Source organism: Salminus brasiliensis, chromosome 1 (genome assembly GCF_030463535.1).
Source record: "Salminus brasiliensis chromosome 1, fSalBra1.hap2, whole genome shotgun sequence".
NCBI classification, from domain to species: domain Eukaryota; kingdom Metazoa; phylum Chordata; class Actinopteri; order Characiformes; family Bryconidae; genus Salminus; species Salminus brasiliensis.
The window spans coordinates 96080447-96099882 of NC_132878.1; the positions used below are offsets into that span (position 1 = coordinate 96080447).

At 41.2% G+C, this 19436-nt stretch overlaps 1 protein-coding gene across 2 annotated transcripts in view; it reads left to right on the forward strand.

The window, feature by feature from the left end:
* Positions 1-353: 353 nt before the first annotated feature.
* The window catches only part of nkd2b (NKD inhibitor of WNT signaling pathway 2b), a 42727-nt gene continuing 23644 nt past the window's right edge, over positions 354-19436 (forward strand). For both annotated transcript variants that reach the window (XM_072659729.1, XM_072659728.1), the window contains exons 1-3: positions 354-490; positions 589-615; positions 690-781. In XM_072659729.1, coding sequence (XP_072515830.1) covers positions 466-490; positions 589-615; positions 690-781 — 144 coding nt within the window. In that variant the 5' untranslated portion in view covers positions 354-465. The remainder of the gene's footprint in view (positions 491-588; positions 616-689; positions 782-19436) is intronic.

Here is a 19436-nt window from a genome sequence, read left to right on the forward strand (position 1 = left end):
GGTAAATATATAATAGTTTAAAAAATGTGTAAAAAAGAAAAATTACACATCAGAAAATCAAAAAATATGAATAACATTTATATATAGTAAATATATAATAGTGAACTATTAGAGGTAAATATATATTAATTAATAACTCACTAATAATCAAAATAGTCGCTATGGTGACTATCCATCGCTAGCGGTTATGGGGCGGGGCTTACCGCATTCTCCTTAACCAATAGGTGCGCACCGCTGGTGAGTGGGCGGGGCCACGCGCAGAGTTGGCCTCCTCAGCTCTGCTGCCTCAGTTCAGCGCTGGGCTCCAGTCTCAGCGGGTCTTCAGCTCAAGCTGCAGTTGTAAACCGGGCTGCTTCGGGATAAGGACACGATGTGATCTGAGCTTCTGGTCGGGTGGTCAGTGAGGAGGATCTGAGGGTCTGAGGACTGCTTCTACTAAAAGGTCTCACAGTGTGGCTTAAAGAAATGGGCAAACTCCAGTCAAAGCATGGTGAGTTCCTGAGTGAGCTGTCCACTGTTCCCCTGCCTGATTTCACTGCACTCATTAAACCTGCTGTCTCTGCTGTCTCTGCTGTCTGTGTCCTCCAGCCTGCAGAAGAAGGGAGAACCCTGAAGGTGAGCTCCTCACTGTTTTCACTCAGCTGTAGGGTTTGATGGCAGTGATTTCACACGGTTCTGACTCCTTTCAGGGGACAGTTTCGTGGTGAATGGCTTCATTCCCAAAAGAGGAGCTGAAGAAAGTGACAGATATGGCACGGAGCAGAAAATCAGGGAGATCCAGGTGATGTTGACACTTGCTCTTATCTTCTCAATGTATTGTGATGGTTCGGAGATGCTGTCCAGGCTCAGGGTCACCTGTGTGACCAGCCTTTGGCTCACTGTGAGTGGTCCTTGTCCCTGGTGGTCCAGAGGAGCTGCTGTGGTTCATAGTAATGGGAATAAGGGGTTGTTTCTGTTGTATATGTGGACGAGGTGACCTGATGCACTCAGGAGTCTGGTCATTTCTGCAGAGCCCTTAAGGTGACTTGTTAAGCGGTTGTTGTTAATAAAGCATCACCACAAGATAATATATAGAGGCCACCAGTTAGTTTCTAGTGGCCACGTAATAATAATAATAATAATAATATTATTATTATTAAAAAAATATATATATTACTTTATGTCCATACTTTACATTTTTTCATGGCTGCTACAAACATAATTTGTGGCCTCAATATATTATCTTGTGACCACAAAAAAAAAACCTTCCTCGTTTTCATATATATATATATATATATATATATATATATATATATATATTATGTGGCATCATTATTATCTTGTTACTCAGATATTATATTGTGGCCTTAACATAGTGTCCCGTGGTCTCTATACTGTCTTCTGGCATCAGTATGTTATTTTGTTGCCACTAAAAACATACTTTTTGGCCTTACAATATTAACTCATGATCTCAATATAATATCTTGTGGCCTCAATATATGATCTTGTGACCTCAATATACCATCTCATCTAATTATCTTATTATTTTATTGTGGCCTCAATATATTATTATTTGACCTCAATATCATATTTTGTAGCCATTGGAAACTTAATTTGTGCCCTCAATAAATTATCTAGTGGCCTTAATATAGCATCTTGTGGCTTAAATGCCTCAAGGTTTTATGTTTTATGGTCTCAATATATTATCTTGTGTTCTCTCATGGCCTAAATGTATTATCAAATTATCTAAGTATTATAGTGTGGCCTCAATATAGTATCATTTGACCTCAATATTATATTTTGTAGCCACTAGAAACTTAATTTGTGCCCTCAATAAATGATCTTGTAGCCTCAATATAACATCTTGTGGCCTCAAAATATTACTTTGTGGCCTTAATGCATTATCATATTATATTTATATAATATAAATCATATATTATCATATTTGTGGTCTCAACATATTATCTTGTCCCCTCATCATATTAACATGTGGCCTCCATATATTATTTTCGGGGCTCAATACATTATCTTGTGGTCTCAACATATTATCTTGTAGCCTCAATGTATTATCTTGTGGCCTCAATATCCTATTTTAATGGCTCAATATATAATTTTTTGGGCTCAATATATTATTTTGTAGGCTCAATATATATTATCTTGTGGTCTCAATGTATTATCTTGTGGTCTCAACATATTTTCTTGTGGTCTCAATATATTATCTTGTGGCCTCAAAATCTTATTTTAAGGGCTCAATATATTATTTTGTGGGCTCAGTATATTATCTTGTGGCCTTAACATACTATCTTGTGGTCTCAATATATTATTTTGTAGGCTCAATATATTATCTTGTGGTCTCAATATATTATTTTGTAGGCTCAATATATTATTTTGTAGGCTCAATATATTATCTTGTGGTCTCAATATATTATCTTGTGCACCCACCATATTAAGATGTGGCCTCTATATATTATTTTCAGGGCTCAATACATGATTTTGTGCGCTCAACATATTATCTTGTGCCCTTAATATATTATTTAGTCGCCTCAATATATCTCTTGGTCTCAAAATATTAATGAACAACCAGCATTTCACCTTAGAGGCTCCCTAGTTTTCAGCTGGAAGGTGGCTGATATGTGTAGGTCTGTTGGATTTGAGGTTGTTTGTGGGTGTGTTGGGAACTACAGTAATTGGACATTGACGATTCAGTTTTTATACATGTGGCCATGTAGAGATCACACTGGAGAACAGCAGAAATCAGAAATCAGCTGTTCACACTGAACATATCACTGATTTATTATGCCATTCGATATTTACACAATAATATGAATGATGGCTGTGTTCGTGTCACTGCACCAGACGTTGTGATATTGAACCTGATGATGTGGGCTAAGTGCCAAAACTCTGCCCCAGTGCTGTCATTGCTTTTATGACAGTTCACCTGGCAGTGGTTTTATTGTTATGGCTGATGGCTTATGATGGGAACCAGAAGGTGCTAACAGATTGCAGTCACTTCCGTCTGTCACAGACCTGTAATCTGCCTTTCAGCACACAGGAGCAAGGCTGGGCTCAGCCAGTGCATCCAAACATAAGGGAGGCATAGAGCTTCTTTTATTCAGTGATAGAAACAGACACACAAGGGAGGTGTTTCTGATAAAGTGGCCAGTGAGTGGAAGCCTGAGGAAGGTGTTTCTAATAAAGTGGCCAGTGAGTGGACACACAAGGGAGGTGTTTCTAATAAAGTGGCCAGTCAGTGCACACACAAGGGAAATGTTTCTAATAAAGCGGCCAGTAAGTGGAAGCCCAAGGAAGGTGTTTCTAATAAAGTGGCCAATGAGTGGAGGCACAAGGAAGGTGTTTCTAATAAAGTGACCAGAAAGTTAAAGCCCTAGAGGTGTTTCTAATAAAGTGGCCAGTGAGTGGAAGCCAAAGGGAGGTGTTTCTATTAAAGTGGCCAGTGAGTAGACGCACAAGGAAGGTGTTTCTAATAAAGTGGCCAGTGAGTGGAAGCCCAAGGTAGGTGTTTCTAATAAAGTGGCCAATGAGTGGAGGCACAAGGAAGGTGTTTCTAATAAAGTGACCAGAAAGTTAAAGCCCTAGAGGTGTTTCTAATAAAGTGGCCAGTGAGTGGAAGCCCAAGGGAGGTGTTTCTATTAAAGTGGCCAGTGAGTGGAAGCCAGAGGAAGGTGTTTCTGATAAAGTGGCCAGTGAGTGGAAGCCCAAGGAAAGTGTTTCTAATAAAGTGGCCAGTGAGTGGAAGCCCAAGAGAGGTGTTTCTAATAAAGTGGCCAGTGAGTGGAAGCCTGAGCAAAGTGTTTCTGATAAAGTGGCCAGTGAGTGGATGCCCAAGAGAGGTGTTTCTAATAAAGTGACCAGAAAGTTAAAGCCCAAGGGAGGTGTTTCTAATAAAGTGGCCAGTGAGTGGAAGCCCAAGGGAGGTGTTTCTAATAAAGTGGCCAGTGAGTAGACGCACAAGGAAGGCGTTTCTAATAAAGTGGCCAGTGAGTAGACGCACAAGGAAGGCGTTTCTAATAAAGTGGCCAGTGAGTGGAAGCCCATGGAAGGTGTTTCTAATAAAGTGGCCAGTGAGTGGATGCCCAAGAGAGGTGTTTTTAATAAAGTGGCCAGGATTGAAGGTAATACATTTATAATTAAAGTGATGAGTTAAAAGGGGGCATCATCGGTTCTGTGTGTGTGTGTGTGTGTGTGTGTGTGTGTGTGTATGTGTGTGTGTATGTGTGTATGTGTGTGTGTGTGTATGTGTGTGTGTGTGTGTTCACAGGGCGGTGCAAACTGCTTGTCTGTGTGGCGTGGGAGTTGTAACTGTTTGGCGTGTTTGGCAGAGCAGTGGATGTTTCCCTGTATGCTGGGTTTTACTGCACAGGTTGTGACAGCCTGGGACCCTGCATGTGTGTGTGTGTGTGTGTGTGTGTGGCGGTCCCAGGCAGCATTGCATCAGTGTTAGCAGCCGGTGGTCAGAGCCGTTCAGTCTGTGGATGTGGAGTTTGAGGCTGCGTCCGCTGGCGGCGTTTCCCTGCCTCTCAAAGGCTCCCATTCTTACACCCAGCATTACATCACTGCTATTAGTGTCATGTTTAAGAGCACGAGGGCCCGTGCAGGCAGAGCCCGGAGCTTCAGAGAGGTGTGTGTGTGTGTGTGTGTGTGTGTGTGTGTGTGACCTCACTGTAGAAGAGCTGTGGATGAAGTCATGCCTGTTACCCACCCGTCCATGACATATTACAGAGTTAATGAGCTAATAAGAATTAAACAGATACATCAGCAGGGCTTTTAACGCACAAGGTAGGGGTTTCCAATAAAGTGGCCAGTGAGTGGAGGCACAAGGGAGGTGTTTCCAATAAAGTGGCCAGTGAGAGGAAGCACAAGGGAGGTGTTTCCAATAAAGTGGCCAGTGAGTGGAAGCACAAGGTGGGTGTTTCTAATAAAGTGGCCAGTGTGGAAGCACAAGATAGGTGTTTCTAATAAAGTGGCCAGTGTGGAAGCACAAGATAGGTGTTTCTAATAAAGTGGCCAGTGAGAGGAAGCACAAGGTCAGGGCCCTCTAGCCAAAGCTGGTGAGACGGTAAAACACAATGGCAATGGTGTTGTATTGCCAATAGAATAGGACCATGCCTAATGCCAGGCGTGAGCTAGAGGGGTATGAAGCCCCCCAGCAGCATTGAGGAGCTGTGGAGCAGTGGAAGAACTGCTGTGTTCTCTGGAATGATGGATGGTGGAGCTCCATCCAGTACTTCTGGGATGAGTTGGTGAGTTGGGGATGATGAGCATGAGCATCCTGACCTTACTAACAATGCTCTTATCTCTGAATGCAATCAAATCCTCACAGCAATGCTCCAAAATCCAAACCCTAGTAGAAAGCCTTCCTCTTCTCTGGACAGTAGAGACAGTTACTCCTACAAATGCAGGATACATGAGGACCATCATTCTTCCATCAGTGTCAGGCCAGACAGCGGGGCAGTCGTTACTCTCCATCCAGCAAGCCATGCCTGGGGGAGCGAGGATGGGCCTCTTAAGAAGCTCATTAGAACGTCTGTCAGTGATCTGGCGGAGCAGAGCGAGAAGAACAGAGGTATGGAATGAGCTCTGAGTGACGAGGCCCAGCGCCGGCCGCCGGTGTTGTTAAAACACGTCTCTGCAATAGAGCCGTTATTTCACAGCAATTAAGGGGGCTGTTTAATTTCCTTTGAGTGCTAGTTGGTGATGAATTGGTAGCAATAAAAGGAGCATTTTAAAGATTCCTTCCTTTTGTTTGGTACGTTTCAAAATTGGCTGACGGATTTACGATATCTGGCGAAGAACTCACCGCAGTGATTTATGAAATGCTGTCAGCGCACATTTTAGCAGCTCCAGCTTCCCTGGTAGTTTATTTTACAGAGTCATAAGTCAGAACAGCAGCCCCTGTAATGCTCATGGATAACGAGGCATTGTTAGGAGAGCGTGGCAGGGCTATTTGGACTGAGCGCTGTCCGGTAGTCCGCCTGGCGTTTACAGGGACCCTTCAGATTCAAACACTGGTCACACAGCTTCCCATCTGACCCAAGATGTGGTCGTGCTAATCAGCCAAGATGCCACTGCTGTCCAAATGATGTGTTGGTTCTTTACTTTAGCGCTGGAGCTATGAGGCTAATGTAGCAATGGAAGCTTATGTACACCAATTAGCATGGTGCTAACTGCAGGTCGAATCGTATAATGCATCTAAGTACTCGGATTGGTATTGGCTGATACTCAGCATTAAGGTACTTGGATCTGATCACTATCCACATACACTCGGATTAGATCGGTATCAACCAGTACTTAGCGTTAAGGTACTTGGATCTGATCAGTATCAACAGATACTCAGCATTAAGGTTCTCAGATCAGATTAGTATTAACCAATACTTAGCATTAAGGTACTTAGATCTGATCAGTATCGACTGATGCTCAGCTTAACAGAGCTCAAATCAGTATTGACTGATAGTTAGCATTAAGGTACTCAGATCAGATCGGTATCAACCAGTACTTAGCATTAAAGTACTTAGGTCGGATCAGTATCAACGGATACTCAGCATTAAGGTACTTAGGTCGGATCAGTATCAACAGATACTCAGCATTAAGGTACTCGGATCAGATCGGTATTAGCTGATACTTAGCATTAAGGTACTTGAATTGGATCAGTATCGCCCAGTATTCAGCATTAAGATGCTCAGCATTAAGATACTCAGATCGGATCAGGCCGGTATTGACCGATACTTAAGTCTGAGTCTCTGCCAGTTACAGTCATCGACCCCTTGAACCGCAGCCTTCAGTATCTACTAATTATTCAGTAAATAGTAATTATGGTACACAAATCTGATCTGTATCAGCCAATACTCAGCAAGGTACTCGGATCGGATCGGTAATAGGCGATACTGAGCATTAAGATGTTCTGCTCGGTACTAGGTGATACTGAACGTTATTGTACTCGGATCGGATCGGTATTAGGTGATACTGAGCGTTAAGGTACTCAGATTGGATCGGTAATAGGCGATACTGAGCGTTAAGGTGATCGGATCTGTAATAGGCGATACTGAATGTTATTGTACTCGGATCGGATCGGTAATGGGCGATACCGAGCGTTAAAGTACTTAGATTGGATTGGTAATAGGCGATACTGAGCGTTAAGGTGATCGGATCGGTAATAGGCGATACTGAGCATTAAGGAACTCAGATCAGATTGGTAATAGGCGATACTAAGCATTAAGGTGCTTGGATCAGATCGGTAATAGGCGTTACTGAGCGTTAAGGTACTTAGATCGGATCGGTAATAGGCGATACTGAGCATTAAGGAACTCAGATCAGATTGGTAATAGGCGATACTAAGCATTAAGGTGCTTGGATCAGATCGGTAATAGGCGTTACTGAGCGTTAAGGTACTTAGATCGGATCGGTAATAGGCGATACTGAGCATAAAGGAACTCAGATCAGATTGGTAATAGACGATACTAAGCATTAAGGTGCTTGGATCGGATCGGTAATAGGCGATACTGAGCATTAAGAAACTCAGATCAGATTGGTAATAGGCGATACTGAGCATTAAGGAACTCGGATCAGATTGGTAATAGGCGATACTAAGCATTAAGGAGCTCAGATCGGATCGGTAATAGGCGATACTTAGCATTAAGCTACTTTTTTAGAATAAGATAAAGGTTCCTTGAAGGTTCCCTCAAAGCACCTTAAGAGGTTTCTCCACAGTTTTAAACTGAAGAGCCCCTAAAATATACTTTTATACTTTTAACAGTGCACTTTTAGTTTCACCACTACTCACACAGATGTGCAAATGCACACACACAGCTTGTCTAGTCCCTGTAGAGAAGAAGTACTGCCAATAGAATAGGACTGTCTGGAGCACCACCACGCCTAATAATGCCAGGTGTTTGGGCTATAGAGGGGTATAAAGCCCCCCAGCATTGAGGGGTTGTGAAGCAGTGTCTACCTCTATATGAAGCCATTCCCGCGGCAGCGGAGACGAGGCTGAGCTGCAGGCGGAACCGAAGGCCAGGCAGGGTGGTTATGGCGGGGAGCCTCAGGGGCTGACTGTCGACTGATCAAAGGAAGGCGCTGGAAAAACAGGCTTTGTTATTCTTTGTCTAGAACGACAGGAGAGAGTGATTCAGTGAAGGACTTGGCTCCGTTTGAGAGAGAGAGAGCGAGTGTGAGAGAGAGAGAGAGAGAGAGAGAGCGTTTGACGGATCATTGCAGGTGTTGGAGTGCGGCATGTGTAAACACCTGGCGTGAGGTAAAGACAGAGCGAGAGATCAGCGGAGGAGGAGATCAAACTGGTGGTCCGGTGCCAAAAGGGCAGCGGCTCTGGGGAAACCCTGACAGAGCGTCTGTGTGTGTGTGTGTTTGTAAGTGTGTGTGTGTGTACGAGGAAGCAGAGTGAAGGCCGAGCTTCCAGACGGCTCTTAGAAAACACTCCTAAGGCTCCACTGTCCAGCAGCGCTGGAAACATCAACACTCCCCGCCCAGTCCGGTCAGGACCGTCAGGCCTCTCTGTGAAGCCATTCTGCGTTTCCACAGCGAAGCCAAGCTACATATATGTCCAAATGTTTGTGGACACCCCTTCTCATGAATGCATTCAGCTACTTTGCTGCTGACACAGATGTGCAAATGCACACACACATACACACACACACACAGCTTGTCTAGCCCCTGTAGATCAGCATCATCAGACCCTATTGGCACCATGCTGCCTAATGCCTAAAAGGAATGTCTGGAATGATGGACAGTGCTCAGTCCAATGCTTTCGTGATGAGGTGGGGTGGTGATCATCATCATCCAACATCCTGACCTCACTAGTGATCTTGTCGCTGAATGCAATCAAATCCTCACAGCAATGCTCCTCCTCCAAAATCTAGTAGAAAGTCTTCCTCTCTGGACAGTAGAGACAGTTACTCCAACAGAAGCAGGATCAGCTCTTTTTAATAGCCTTGATTTCAGAAGAAAGAATGAACGAGCATGTGTCCCAATACTTTTGTCCAAATAGCGTATCTCTGAGAGACTTAATGATGTGGTTTCTGATGCGGTATGACTCACTGTTATCTATAAACAAGGACTGAAGTGCGGCGCAGGAACATGTCTTGGCTGTTTGACTGGCTGCATTTCTCCGAACTGTTCCTTTAATCAGGCTCAGATATCCGCTCAGTCCGAACTTCACCTATTCCCCGGAGTTTCATTTATTCTCATCAGGCTTTGCTTTCCCACCCTTTTCCTCCACCACCAGAAAAGGTGACCCTCCTCCTCCTCCTCCTCCACCTCGTGCCGGTTTTGAGGATGCCGAGTGTGTGCTTCTGTGGCTTTGTGTGTTTTTTAGGAGACTGGAGGGCGTTTGATGAGTTTTGGGGTTCTCCCCCCTCCCCTCCCCTCCCCTCACTCCCTTTTCCTCCCTGGTTGTTTTTGGAGCTGGCTTCAGTAGAAATGGAGCTGCGAGCCTTCATCTCTGAATGAAAAGCATGTGGCCGGGGTCCAGAACAGCGGGGTCTTTCAGCAGGCCCCGCTCACGCCTGGCTCCAGTTTATACAGCAGAAAAACCCTGCAGGAAAAGAGGAGTGGAGGGGCGAGGAGTGTGCAGGGCAGATGGGGGTGGGCTTGTTTTTCTGAGGCCTTTGAAAGGGGGTTCGAGGGGGGCACTGTTTAAAGAGTTAGAAGGTTTCTGGGTTGGACTCAGTGGACATTAGGGTGTGGACTGGAGTTTTTTTAGCAGTGTGTGGTTTAGCAGGGATGGGCATGTTGACCGTTTCTGCTGTTTGTCCTTGAGTATTTTATATTGTTATAAATTCATAAGGAAATGTAGCAGGTCTAACATTCCCAGTATGACATTCCCAGTCTGGCTTCCCCAGTCTGACATTCCCAGTCTAACATTTCCAGTCTGACGTTCCCATTCTGGCATTCCCAGTCTAACATTCCTAGTCTGGCATTCCCAGTCTAACATTCCCAGTCTGACATTCCCAATATGACATTCCCAATCTAACATTCCCAGTCTGACATTCCCAGTCTAACATTCGCAGTGCATTAGACACAGAAGTAGATCCAGCCCAGATGGTTTTTCTTGATCTAGTGATTTATCTGACATTCCCAGACTAACATGACCAGTCTGACATGACCAGTCTGACATTACCAGTCTGACATTCCCAGTCTGACATTCCCAGTCTGACATTTCCAGTCTGACATTCCCAGTCTGACATTTCCAGTCTGACATTTCCAGTCTAACATTCCCAGTCTGACATTCCCAGTTTGACATTCCCAATCTAACATTCCCAGTCTGACATTCCCAATCTAACATTCCCAGTATAACATTCCTAGTCTAACATTCCCAGTCTGACATTCCCAATCTAACATTCCCAGTCTGACATTCCCAGTCTGACATTCCCAGTCTAACATTCGCAGTGCATTAGACACAGAAGTAGATCCAGCCCAGATGGTTTTCTTGATCTAGTGATTTATCTGTGTTCAGACCAGTGTGATTTAACATCCTACCAGCTGTGAGATGAGAATTATGGACATATGAATGTCCATATTTATGTAAAGATATAAAAGTGTAAAGTATGGAATTAAGGACGTATGGAAAACTGAAGTTGGAATTAAAGAACAAGTATGATGTATGAAAGTATGCACTAAAGTAGGAAAATAATTATTATAATATACGTATGTGTGGATGCATTGAAGGAAAAATGCATGGAAGTATAGAAGAATTACAGTTAGAAATATGGAAGAATTTTGGAAAATTGGACAAAATTCTGGAATAACAAAGTATGAAAATATGAGAGAATTAATCAAATATGGAAATATGAATTGTGAGAACACGGTGGAATGAAGTTGGACGTTATGGAAAAACTGTAAAATTATAGAAGTGTAAAATTATGTATGGCAGTATGGGAGAATAAAGTTTAGAGGAATAGAAGAGTGAAATTATGGATTTTTGCGGTATGGATGTGTGAAAGTATGACAGTATTGAAGGATTACATCGTTAACTATGGAAGTGTGGCGTGTGAGATTTTGCAGTATGGAAATATGGAAGTATGGAAATAGAAGACTAAAAGCTTGGAAAAAAGGAAATATAGGAATTCTGAATTACGGATGTGTAGAAGCTTGGAAAAATTATGCATGGATTATAGAAGAATTATGTTTAGAAATATGGGGGAAAATGGTAAAAAAAATATGAAATAACAAATTATGAAAGTATGAGAAAATGAACTCACCAAGTAAAAGAATAATGAAGAAAGGAAATTATGAAATTTTGCAGGATGAATATGTAAAAGTATGGTTTGAAGAATGAAATCTAAAAGCTTGAAAAAATTTAATCTGGACAAATGAAGTAAGGAAGGAATTCTGAAGTATGGATGTGTAGAAGAATTATGTTTAGAAATAGGGAAATATTGACAAAAATATGGAATGACATATTATGAAATTATGAAAATATGAGAAAATGGAAGCTCCAAGCTCCTTTGAAATATGGGGACATGAATTGTGGGAGCATTAAGTGGTGGAGTTAGGAATTGTGAAAAAACCTTGTGTAATTATTGAAGAAATTGATTGAAATTATGTATTTATTTATGTATGGAATTATGCAGTATGTATGTGTGAAAGTATGGAGGTATTAAAGGATTGAGCCTAAAAGCTTGTAAAAACGGGAATCTGTAAGAATGACATACGCAAGGAATTGTGAATAATGGATGTGCTGAAACATGGAAGAATGATGTTTAGAAATATAGAAGAATGAAAAAAATGGTAAAAACTATGGAATAATGAAATATGAAAGCATGAGAAAATGAACTAAGTATTAAAAAATGAAACATGGAAACATAAAGTGTGAGAGCCTGGTGGAGTTAGAAATTATGGAAGAATAAAGTATGAAATTATGTTCGGAAGTATGGAAGAATTAAGCCTAAAAGCTTGGAAAAAGGACATTATGGAAGATTGAAGTATGAAATTATGAAAGTACAGAAGGATTAAACATGGAAGTGCTGTATTACTCTGGGATTAGGGCAGGGTGAAGTATGGAATCACGGAAGAACATAGAAATATGGAAGTTGGGAACTATGGGAATTGCAGAAAATTAAAGAATGACGTACACAAGGAATTTTGAATAATGGATGTGTAGAAACATGGAAGAATGAGGTTTATAAATATGGATACAATCGACAGAATTGTGGAATTATGAAAATATGAGAAAGTGGAAGCTCCAAGTAATTAAAAAAATGAAACATGGAAACATGAAGTGGGAAATGGGAGCATTGGGTGGAGTTGGAAATGATGGAGGAATAATGTATGTATGGAAATATGGAAGAATAAAGTCGAGAGGAATATAAGAGTGAAGTAAGGAAATTATGGAATTATGCAGTATGGATGTGTGAAAGTATGGCCTTATTGAAGGATTAAGCCAAAAAAATTGGAAAAAGAAAATCTAGAAGAATAATTTGCTCAACAAATTTTTAATTATGGATGTGCAGAAGCTTGGAAGTGGAAATGATGAAAGATCAAAGTATGAAATTATGAAAGTATAGAAGGATTAAACATGGAAGTGCTGTATTACTCTGGGATTAGGGCAGGGTGAAGTATGGAATCACAGAAGAACATATAGAAATATGGAAGTTGGGAACTATGGGAATTGCAGAAAATGAAGGGAAATCTGTAAGAATGACGTACGCAAGGAACATATGGGAAATGGGAGCATTGGGTGGAGTTGAGAATTATGGATGAATAATGTGAAATTATGGAAGAACAAAGTATGAATTTATTAAGCTTGGAAGTGGAAATTCTAAGAAGAATTTGCGCAATTGCGAATTTTAAATTATGGATGTGCAGAAGCTTGGAAGTGGAAATTAGAGAAGATTGAAGATTGAAGCATGAAATGATATGAAATGAAAGTATAGAAGGATTAATCATGGAAGTACTGTATTACTCTGGGATTAGGGCAGGATGAAGTGTGAACATATAGAAATATGGAAGTTGGGAACTATGGGAATCGCAGGAATTACAGAAGCAGGAACAGTTGGAATATGCAGTGGTTAGACGCTGATTATTGGTGCTTACTCATAGCTGATCATGTTTCTGTGTGTGTGTGTGTGTGTGTGTGTGTGTGTGTGTGTGAGGGAGAGAAATGAATGAAAGGTCCTCAGGATGAAACACTCTGGGCCTTTGAAAGGTTTCTTCCACAGCCGAGGCGTCTGCTGGCTGGCCAAAGCAAACAGTGGCTTCTAATGTCAACACCTGCCCCGCCAGCGCACTTCAGCTAAAACACTCCTGCTCTAGAGAGAGAGTGTGTGTGTGTGTGTGAGTGTGTGTGTGTGTGTGTGAGTGTGTGTGTGAGTGAGTGTGTGTGTGTGTGTGTGTGTGTGTGTGTGTGTGCTGCTTCGTGTGATTCTCATGGCCTCTGTTTGCTGGGAATAGCTGGAGCTTCATAATGTGTTTATTTGTTTAGAGGATGTTACGGCTGTGGGGGAGCTTTGAAGGTGTTTGCTTCCCCCCTCCGCCCAGAGTGTGGGGGGCATCGGGGCGGGGGGGCTGGGGGGGCATCAGGGGGGGCATCAGATGCCATCCTCTGCAGACGGCATTTTGTGGAACGACTTCTGAAGGACTCTGTCCACCCTGAGGTCCGACTGATACCAGTGTTTAGCACTGATATCCAATCCCTGTATCAACCCAAAGACCCAAATATTTGGATGGTGCAAAACTGGAGGGTTTCTTTAGCCGAAAGCTAGCGCTAAACAGCTAGCATACTGTAGCTAGTCTGATGCTAGCCGATTCCCACTGACTCCGATATAGTAGTGCCTGTGTTAGCAGGGCTGTTTACTCATGCTAGTCTGATGCTAGTCTGATTCTGACTGACTCTGATTCAGTATTATCAGTATTAGCGTGCTTCTTACTCTTGCTAGTCTGATGCTAGTCTGATTCTGACTGACTCTGATTCAGTATTATCAGTATTAGCGTGCTTCGTACTCTTGGTAGTCTGATGCTAGTCTGATTCTGACTGACTCTGATTCAGTATTATTAGTATTAGCGTGCTTCTTACTCTTGGTAGTCTGATGCTAGTCTGATTCTGACTGACTGATTCAGTATTATCAGTATTAGCGTGCTTCTTACTCTTGCTAGTCTGATGCTAGTCTGATTCTGACTGACTCTGATTCAGTATTATTAGTATTAGCGTGCTTCGTACTCTTGCTAGTCTGATGCTAGTCTGATTCTGACTGACTGATTCAGTATTATCAGTATTAGCGTGCTTCGTACTCTTGCTAGTCTGATGCTAGTCTGATTCTGACTGACTTATTGAGTATTATCAGTATTAGCGTGCTTTGTACTCTTGCTAGTCTGATGCTAGTCTGATTCTGACTGACTCTGATTCAGTATTATCAGTATTAGCGTGCTTTGTACTCTTGCTAGTCTGATGCTAGTCTGATTCTGACTGACTCTGATTCAGTATTATCAGTATTAGCGTGCTTCGTACTCTTGGTAGTCTGATGCTAGTCTGATTCTGACTGACTCTGATTCAGTATTATCAGTATTAGTGTGCTTTGTACTCTTACTAGTCTGATGCTAGTCTGATTCTGACTGACTCTGATTCAGTATTATCAGTATTAGCGTGCTTCGTACTCTTGCTAGTCTGATGCTAGTCTGATTCTGACTGACTCTGATTCAGTATTATCAGTATTAGCGTGCTTCGTACTCTTGCTAGTCTGAAGCTAGTCTGATTCTGACTGACTGATTCAGTATTATCAGTATTAGCGTGCTTCGTACTCTTGCTAGTCTGATTCTGACTGACTCTGATTCAGTATTATCAGTATTAGCGTGCTTCGTACTCTTGGTAGTCTGATGCTAGTCTGATTCTGACTGACTTATTGAGTATTATCAGTATTAGCGTGCTTTGTACTCTTGCTAGTCTGATGCTAGTCTGATTCTGACTGACTCTGATTCAGTATTATCAGTATTAGCGTGCTTTGTACTCTTGCTAGTCTGATGCTAGTCTGATTCTGACTGACTCTGATTCAGTATTATCAGTATTAGCGTGCTTCGTACTCTTGGTAGTCTGATGCTAGTCTGATTCTGACTGACTCTGATTCAGTATTATCAGTATTAGCGTGCTTTGTACTCTTACTAGTCTGATGTTAGTCTGATTCTGACTGACTCTGATTCAGTATTATCAGTATTAGCGTGCTTCGTACTCTTGCTAGTCTGATTCTGACTGACTCTGATTCAGTATTATCAGTATTAGCGTGCTTCGTACTCTTGCTAGTCTGATGCTAGTCTGATTCTGACTGACTCTGATTCAGTATTATCAGTATTAGCGTGCTTCGTACTCTTGGTAGTCTGATGCTAGTCTGATTCTGACTGACTCTTATTGAGTATTATCAGTATTAGCGTGCTTTGTACTCTTGCTAGTCTGATGCTAGTCTGATTCTGACTGACTCTGATTCAGTATTATCAGTATTAGCGTGCTTCGTACTCTTGGTAGTCTGATGCTAGTCTGATTCTGACTGACTCTGATTCAGTATTATCAGTATTAGCGTGCTTCGTACTCTTGGTAGTCTGATGCTAGTCTGATTCTGACTGACTCTTATTGAGTATTATCAGTATTAGTGTGCTTTGTACTCTTGCTAGTCTGATGCTAGTCTGATTCTGACTGACTCTGATTCAGTATTATCAGTATTAGCGTGCTTCGTACTCTTGGTAGTCTGATGCTAGTCTGATTCTGACTGACTCTTATTGAGTATTATCAGTATTAGCGTGCTTCGTACTCTTGGTAGTCTGATGCTAGTCTGATTCTGACTGACTCTTATTGAGTATTATCAGTATTAGCGTGCTTTGTACTCTTGCTAGTCTGATGCTAGTCTGATTCTGACTGACTCTGATTCAGTATTATCAGTATTAGCGTGCTTCGTACTCTTGGTAGTCTGATGCTAGTCTGATTCTGACTGACTCTGATTGAGTATTATCAGTATTAGCGTGCTTCGTACTCTTGCTAGTCTGATGCTAGTCTGATTCTGACTGACTCTGATTCAGTATTATCAGTATTAGCGTGCTTCGTACTCTTGCTAGTCTGAAGCTAGTCTGATTCTGACTGACTGATTCAGTATTATCAGTATTAGCGTGCTTCGTACTCTTGCTAGTCTGATGCTAGTCTGATTCTGACTGACTCTGATTCAGTATTATCAGTATTAGCGTGCTTCGTACTCTTGGTAGTCTGATGCTAGTCTGATTCTGACTGACTGTTATTGAGTATTATCAGTATTAGCGTGCTTTGTACTCTTGCTAGTCTGATGCTAGTCTGATTCTGACTGACTCTGATTCAGTATTATCAGTATTAGCGTGCTTCGTACTCTTGGTAGTCTGATGCTAGTCTGATTCTGACTGACTGTTATTGAGTATTATCAGTATTAGCGTGCTTCGTACTCTTGGTAGTCTGATGCTAGTCTGATTCTGACTGACTCTGATTCAGTATTATCAGTATTAGCGTGCTTCGTACTCTTGGTAGTCTGATGCTAGTCTGATTCTGACTGACTCTGATTCAGTATTATCAGTATTAGCGTGCTTCGTACTCTTGCTAGTCTGATGCTAGTCTGATTCTGACTGACTCTGATTCAGTATTATCAGTATTAGCGTGCTTCGTACTCTTGCTAGTCTGAAGCTAGTCTGATTCTGACTGACTGATTCAGTATTATCAGTATTAGCGTGCTTCATACTCTTGCTAGTCTGATGCTAGTCTGATTCTGACTGACTCTGATTCAGTATTATCAGTATTAGCGTGCTTCGTACTCTTGCTAGTCTGATGCTAGTCTGATTCTGACTGACTGTTATTGAGTATTATCAGTATTAGTGTGCTTTGTACTCTTGCTAGTCTGATGCTAGTCTGATTCTGACTGACTCTGATTCAGTATTATCAGTATTAGCGTGCTTCGTACTCTTGCTAGTCTGATGCTAGTCTGATTCTGACTGACTGTTATTGAGTATTATCAGTATTAGTGTGCTTTGTACTCTTGCTAGTCTGATGCTAGTCTGATTCTGACTGATTCAGTATTATCAGTATTAGCGTGCTTCGTACTCTTGGTAGTCTGATGCTAGTCTGATTCTGACTGACTCTGATTCAGTATTATCAGTATTAGCGTGCTTCGTACTCTTGCTAGTCTGATGCTAGTCTGATTCTGACTGACTCTGATTCAGTATTATCAGTATTAGCGTGCTTCGTACTCTTGGTAGTCTGATGCTAGTCTGATTCTGACTGACTGTTATTGAGTATTATCAGTATTAGCGTGCTTCGTACTCTTGCTAGTCTGATGCTAGTCTGATTCTGACTGACTGTTATTGAGTATTATCAGTATTAGCGTGCTTTGTACTCTTGCTAGTCTGATGCTAGTCTGATTCTGACTGACTCTGATTCAGTATTATCAGTATTAGCGTGCTTCGTACTCTTGCTAGTCTGATGCTAGTCTGATTCTGACTGACTCTGATTCAGTATTATCAGTATTAGCGTGCTTCGTACTCTTGGTAGTCTGATGCTAGTCTGATTCTGACTGACTGTTATTGAGTATTATCAGTATTAGCGTGCTTTGTACTCTTGGTAGTCTGATGCTAGTCTGATTCTGACTGACTGTTATTGAGTATTATCAGTATTAGCGTGCTTTGTACTCTTGCTAGTCTGATGCTAGTCTGATTCTGACTGACTCTGATTCAGTATTATCAGTATTAGCGTGCTTCGTACTCTTGGTAGTCTGATGCTAGTCTGATTCTGACTGACTGTTATTGAGTATTATCAGTATTAGCGTGCTTTGTACTCTTGGTAGTCTGATGCTATCTGATTCTGACTGACTCTGATTCAGGGTTAATTCCTCCATGTCTGCGAGCAGGAGGAGAGAAAATACCTGGAGCTAAACTCTCCTCAGCCCGGCTGACAGTTTTGGCCCGGCCCGCTGGATCTGGTCCTGCGTTTGATCTCTCTGAGCTTTCAGCCAAGTGAAACACGGGCGACTCCAAGGTTATTACATTTTAGTGTGTAAAGTATGTTTCCATATAAACCCGTTCCCTCGCTGAGAGCTCTCCGTCTCTTCCAAGCGGGCCTCGTCTCCGGCAGGCTGGGGAATACGGGAGATTGTTTGTTGTTGTTATTGTTGTTATAGATGGTGTCATTAAAGCGGGCCTAATTGAAGGCTCTGGTGTTGAAGTCTGCCAGAGGCATTTTGGAGGAAAATAGCAGTTAATCTATTGCTGTAAAAGGAAAGTGTGTGCTGGGTGGAGACATGAACAAACTGAAGCATTGACTCACCTGAACATATGATTCAGAAACAAAACTGAACCATTCATAGTAGATCATGAATAATTCATAGTGGATCCTGAATAATTCATAGTAGATACTGAATAATTCATAGTGGATACTGAATAATTCATAGTGGATCCTGAATAATTCATAGTAGATACTGAATAATTCATAGTGGATACTGAATAAATCATAGTAGATACTGAATAATTCATAGTGGGTCCTGAATAATTCATAGTAGATCCTGGATAATTCATAGTGGATACTGAATAATTCATAGTAGATCCTGAATAATTCATAGTGGATACTGAATAATTCATAGTAGATACTGAATAATTCATAGTGGGTCCTGAATAAATCATAGTATATACTGAATAATTCATAGTGGGTCCTGAATAATTCATAGTAGATCCTGAATAATTCATAGTGGATACTGAATAATTCATAGTGGGTCCTGAATAATCTATAGTGGATCCTGAATAATTCATAGTAGATACTGAATAATTCATAGTAAATACTGAGTAATTCATAGTGGATCCTCAATACTTCATAGTAGATACTGAATAATTCATAGTGAATACTGAATAATTCATAGTGGATACTGACTAAGTTGTTGTAGTTACTGAATAATTAATAGTGGATATTGAATCATTTGTAGTAAGTAGAATAAACTGTCATAGTTACCAAATACTTTATGGTGGATGTTTGATCATTTATAGATGCTAAATTAATTAATACTGAATGCTAAACAACTAAGCATGGATGCTGGATAATTCATAGTGGATACTGAATCATTTGTAGTAGAATTCATAAATGTTAGTCAATGCTAATTAATTTATAGTGGATACTGAATAGTGCATAGTAGTTGCTGAATAATTCATAGTGGATACTGAATAATTCATAGCGGATGCTGAATAATTCATAGCGGATGCTGAATAATTCATAGTAGTTGCTGAATAATTCATAGAAGATACTGAATAATTCATAGTGGATACTGAATAGTTCATAGTGGATACTGAATAATACGTAGTGGATGCTAATCAATTCATAGTGGTCACTGCTATTAATTATGCCAAATATTATAAATAATTTATAATAATAACTGAATAATTTATAGTAGGTGCTCAATTAATACATAATCGTGAATGCTGAATAATTCATAATGGTTACTGAATCATTT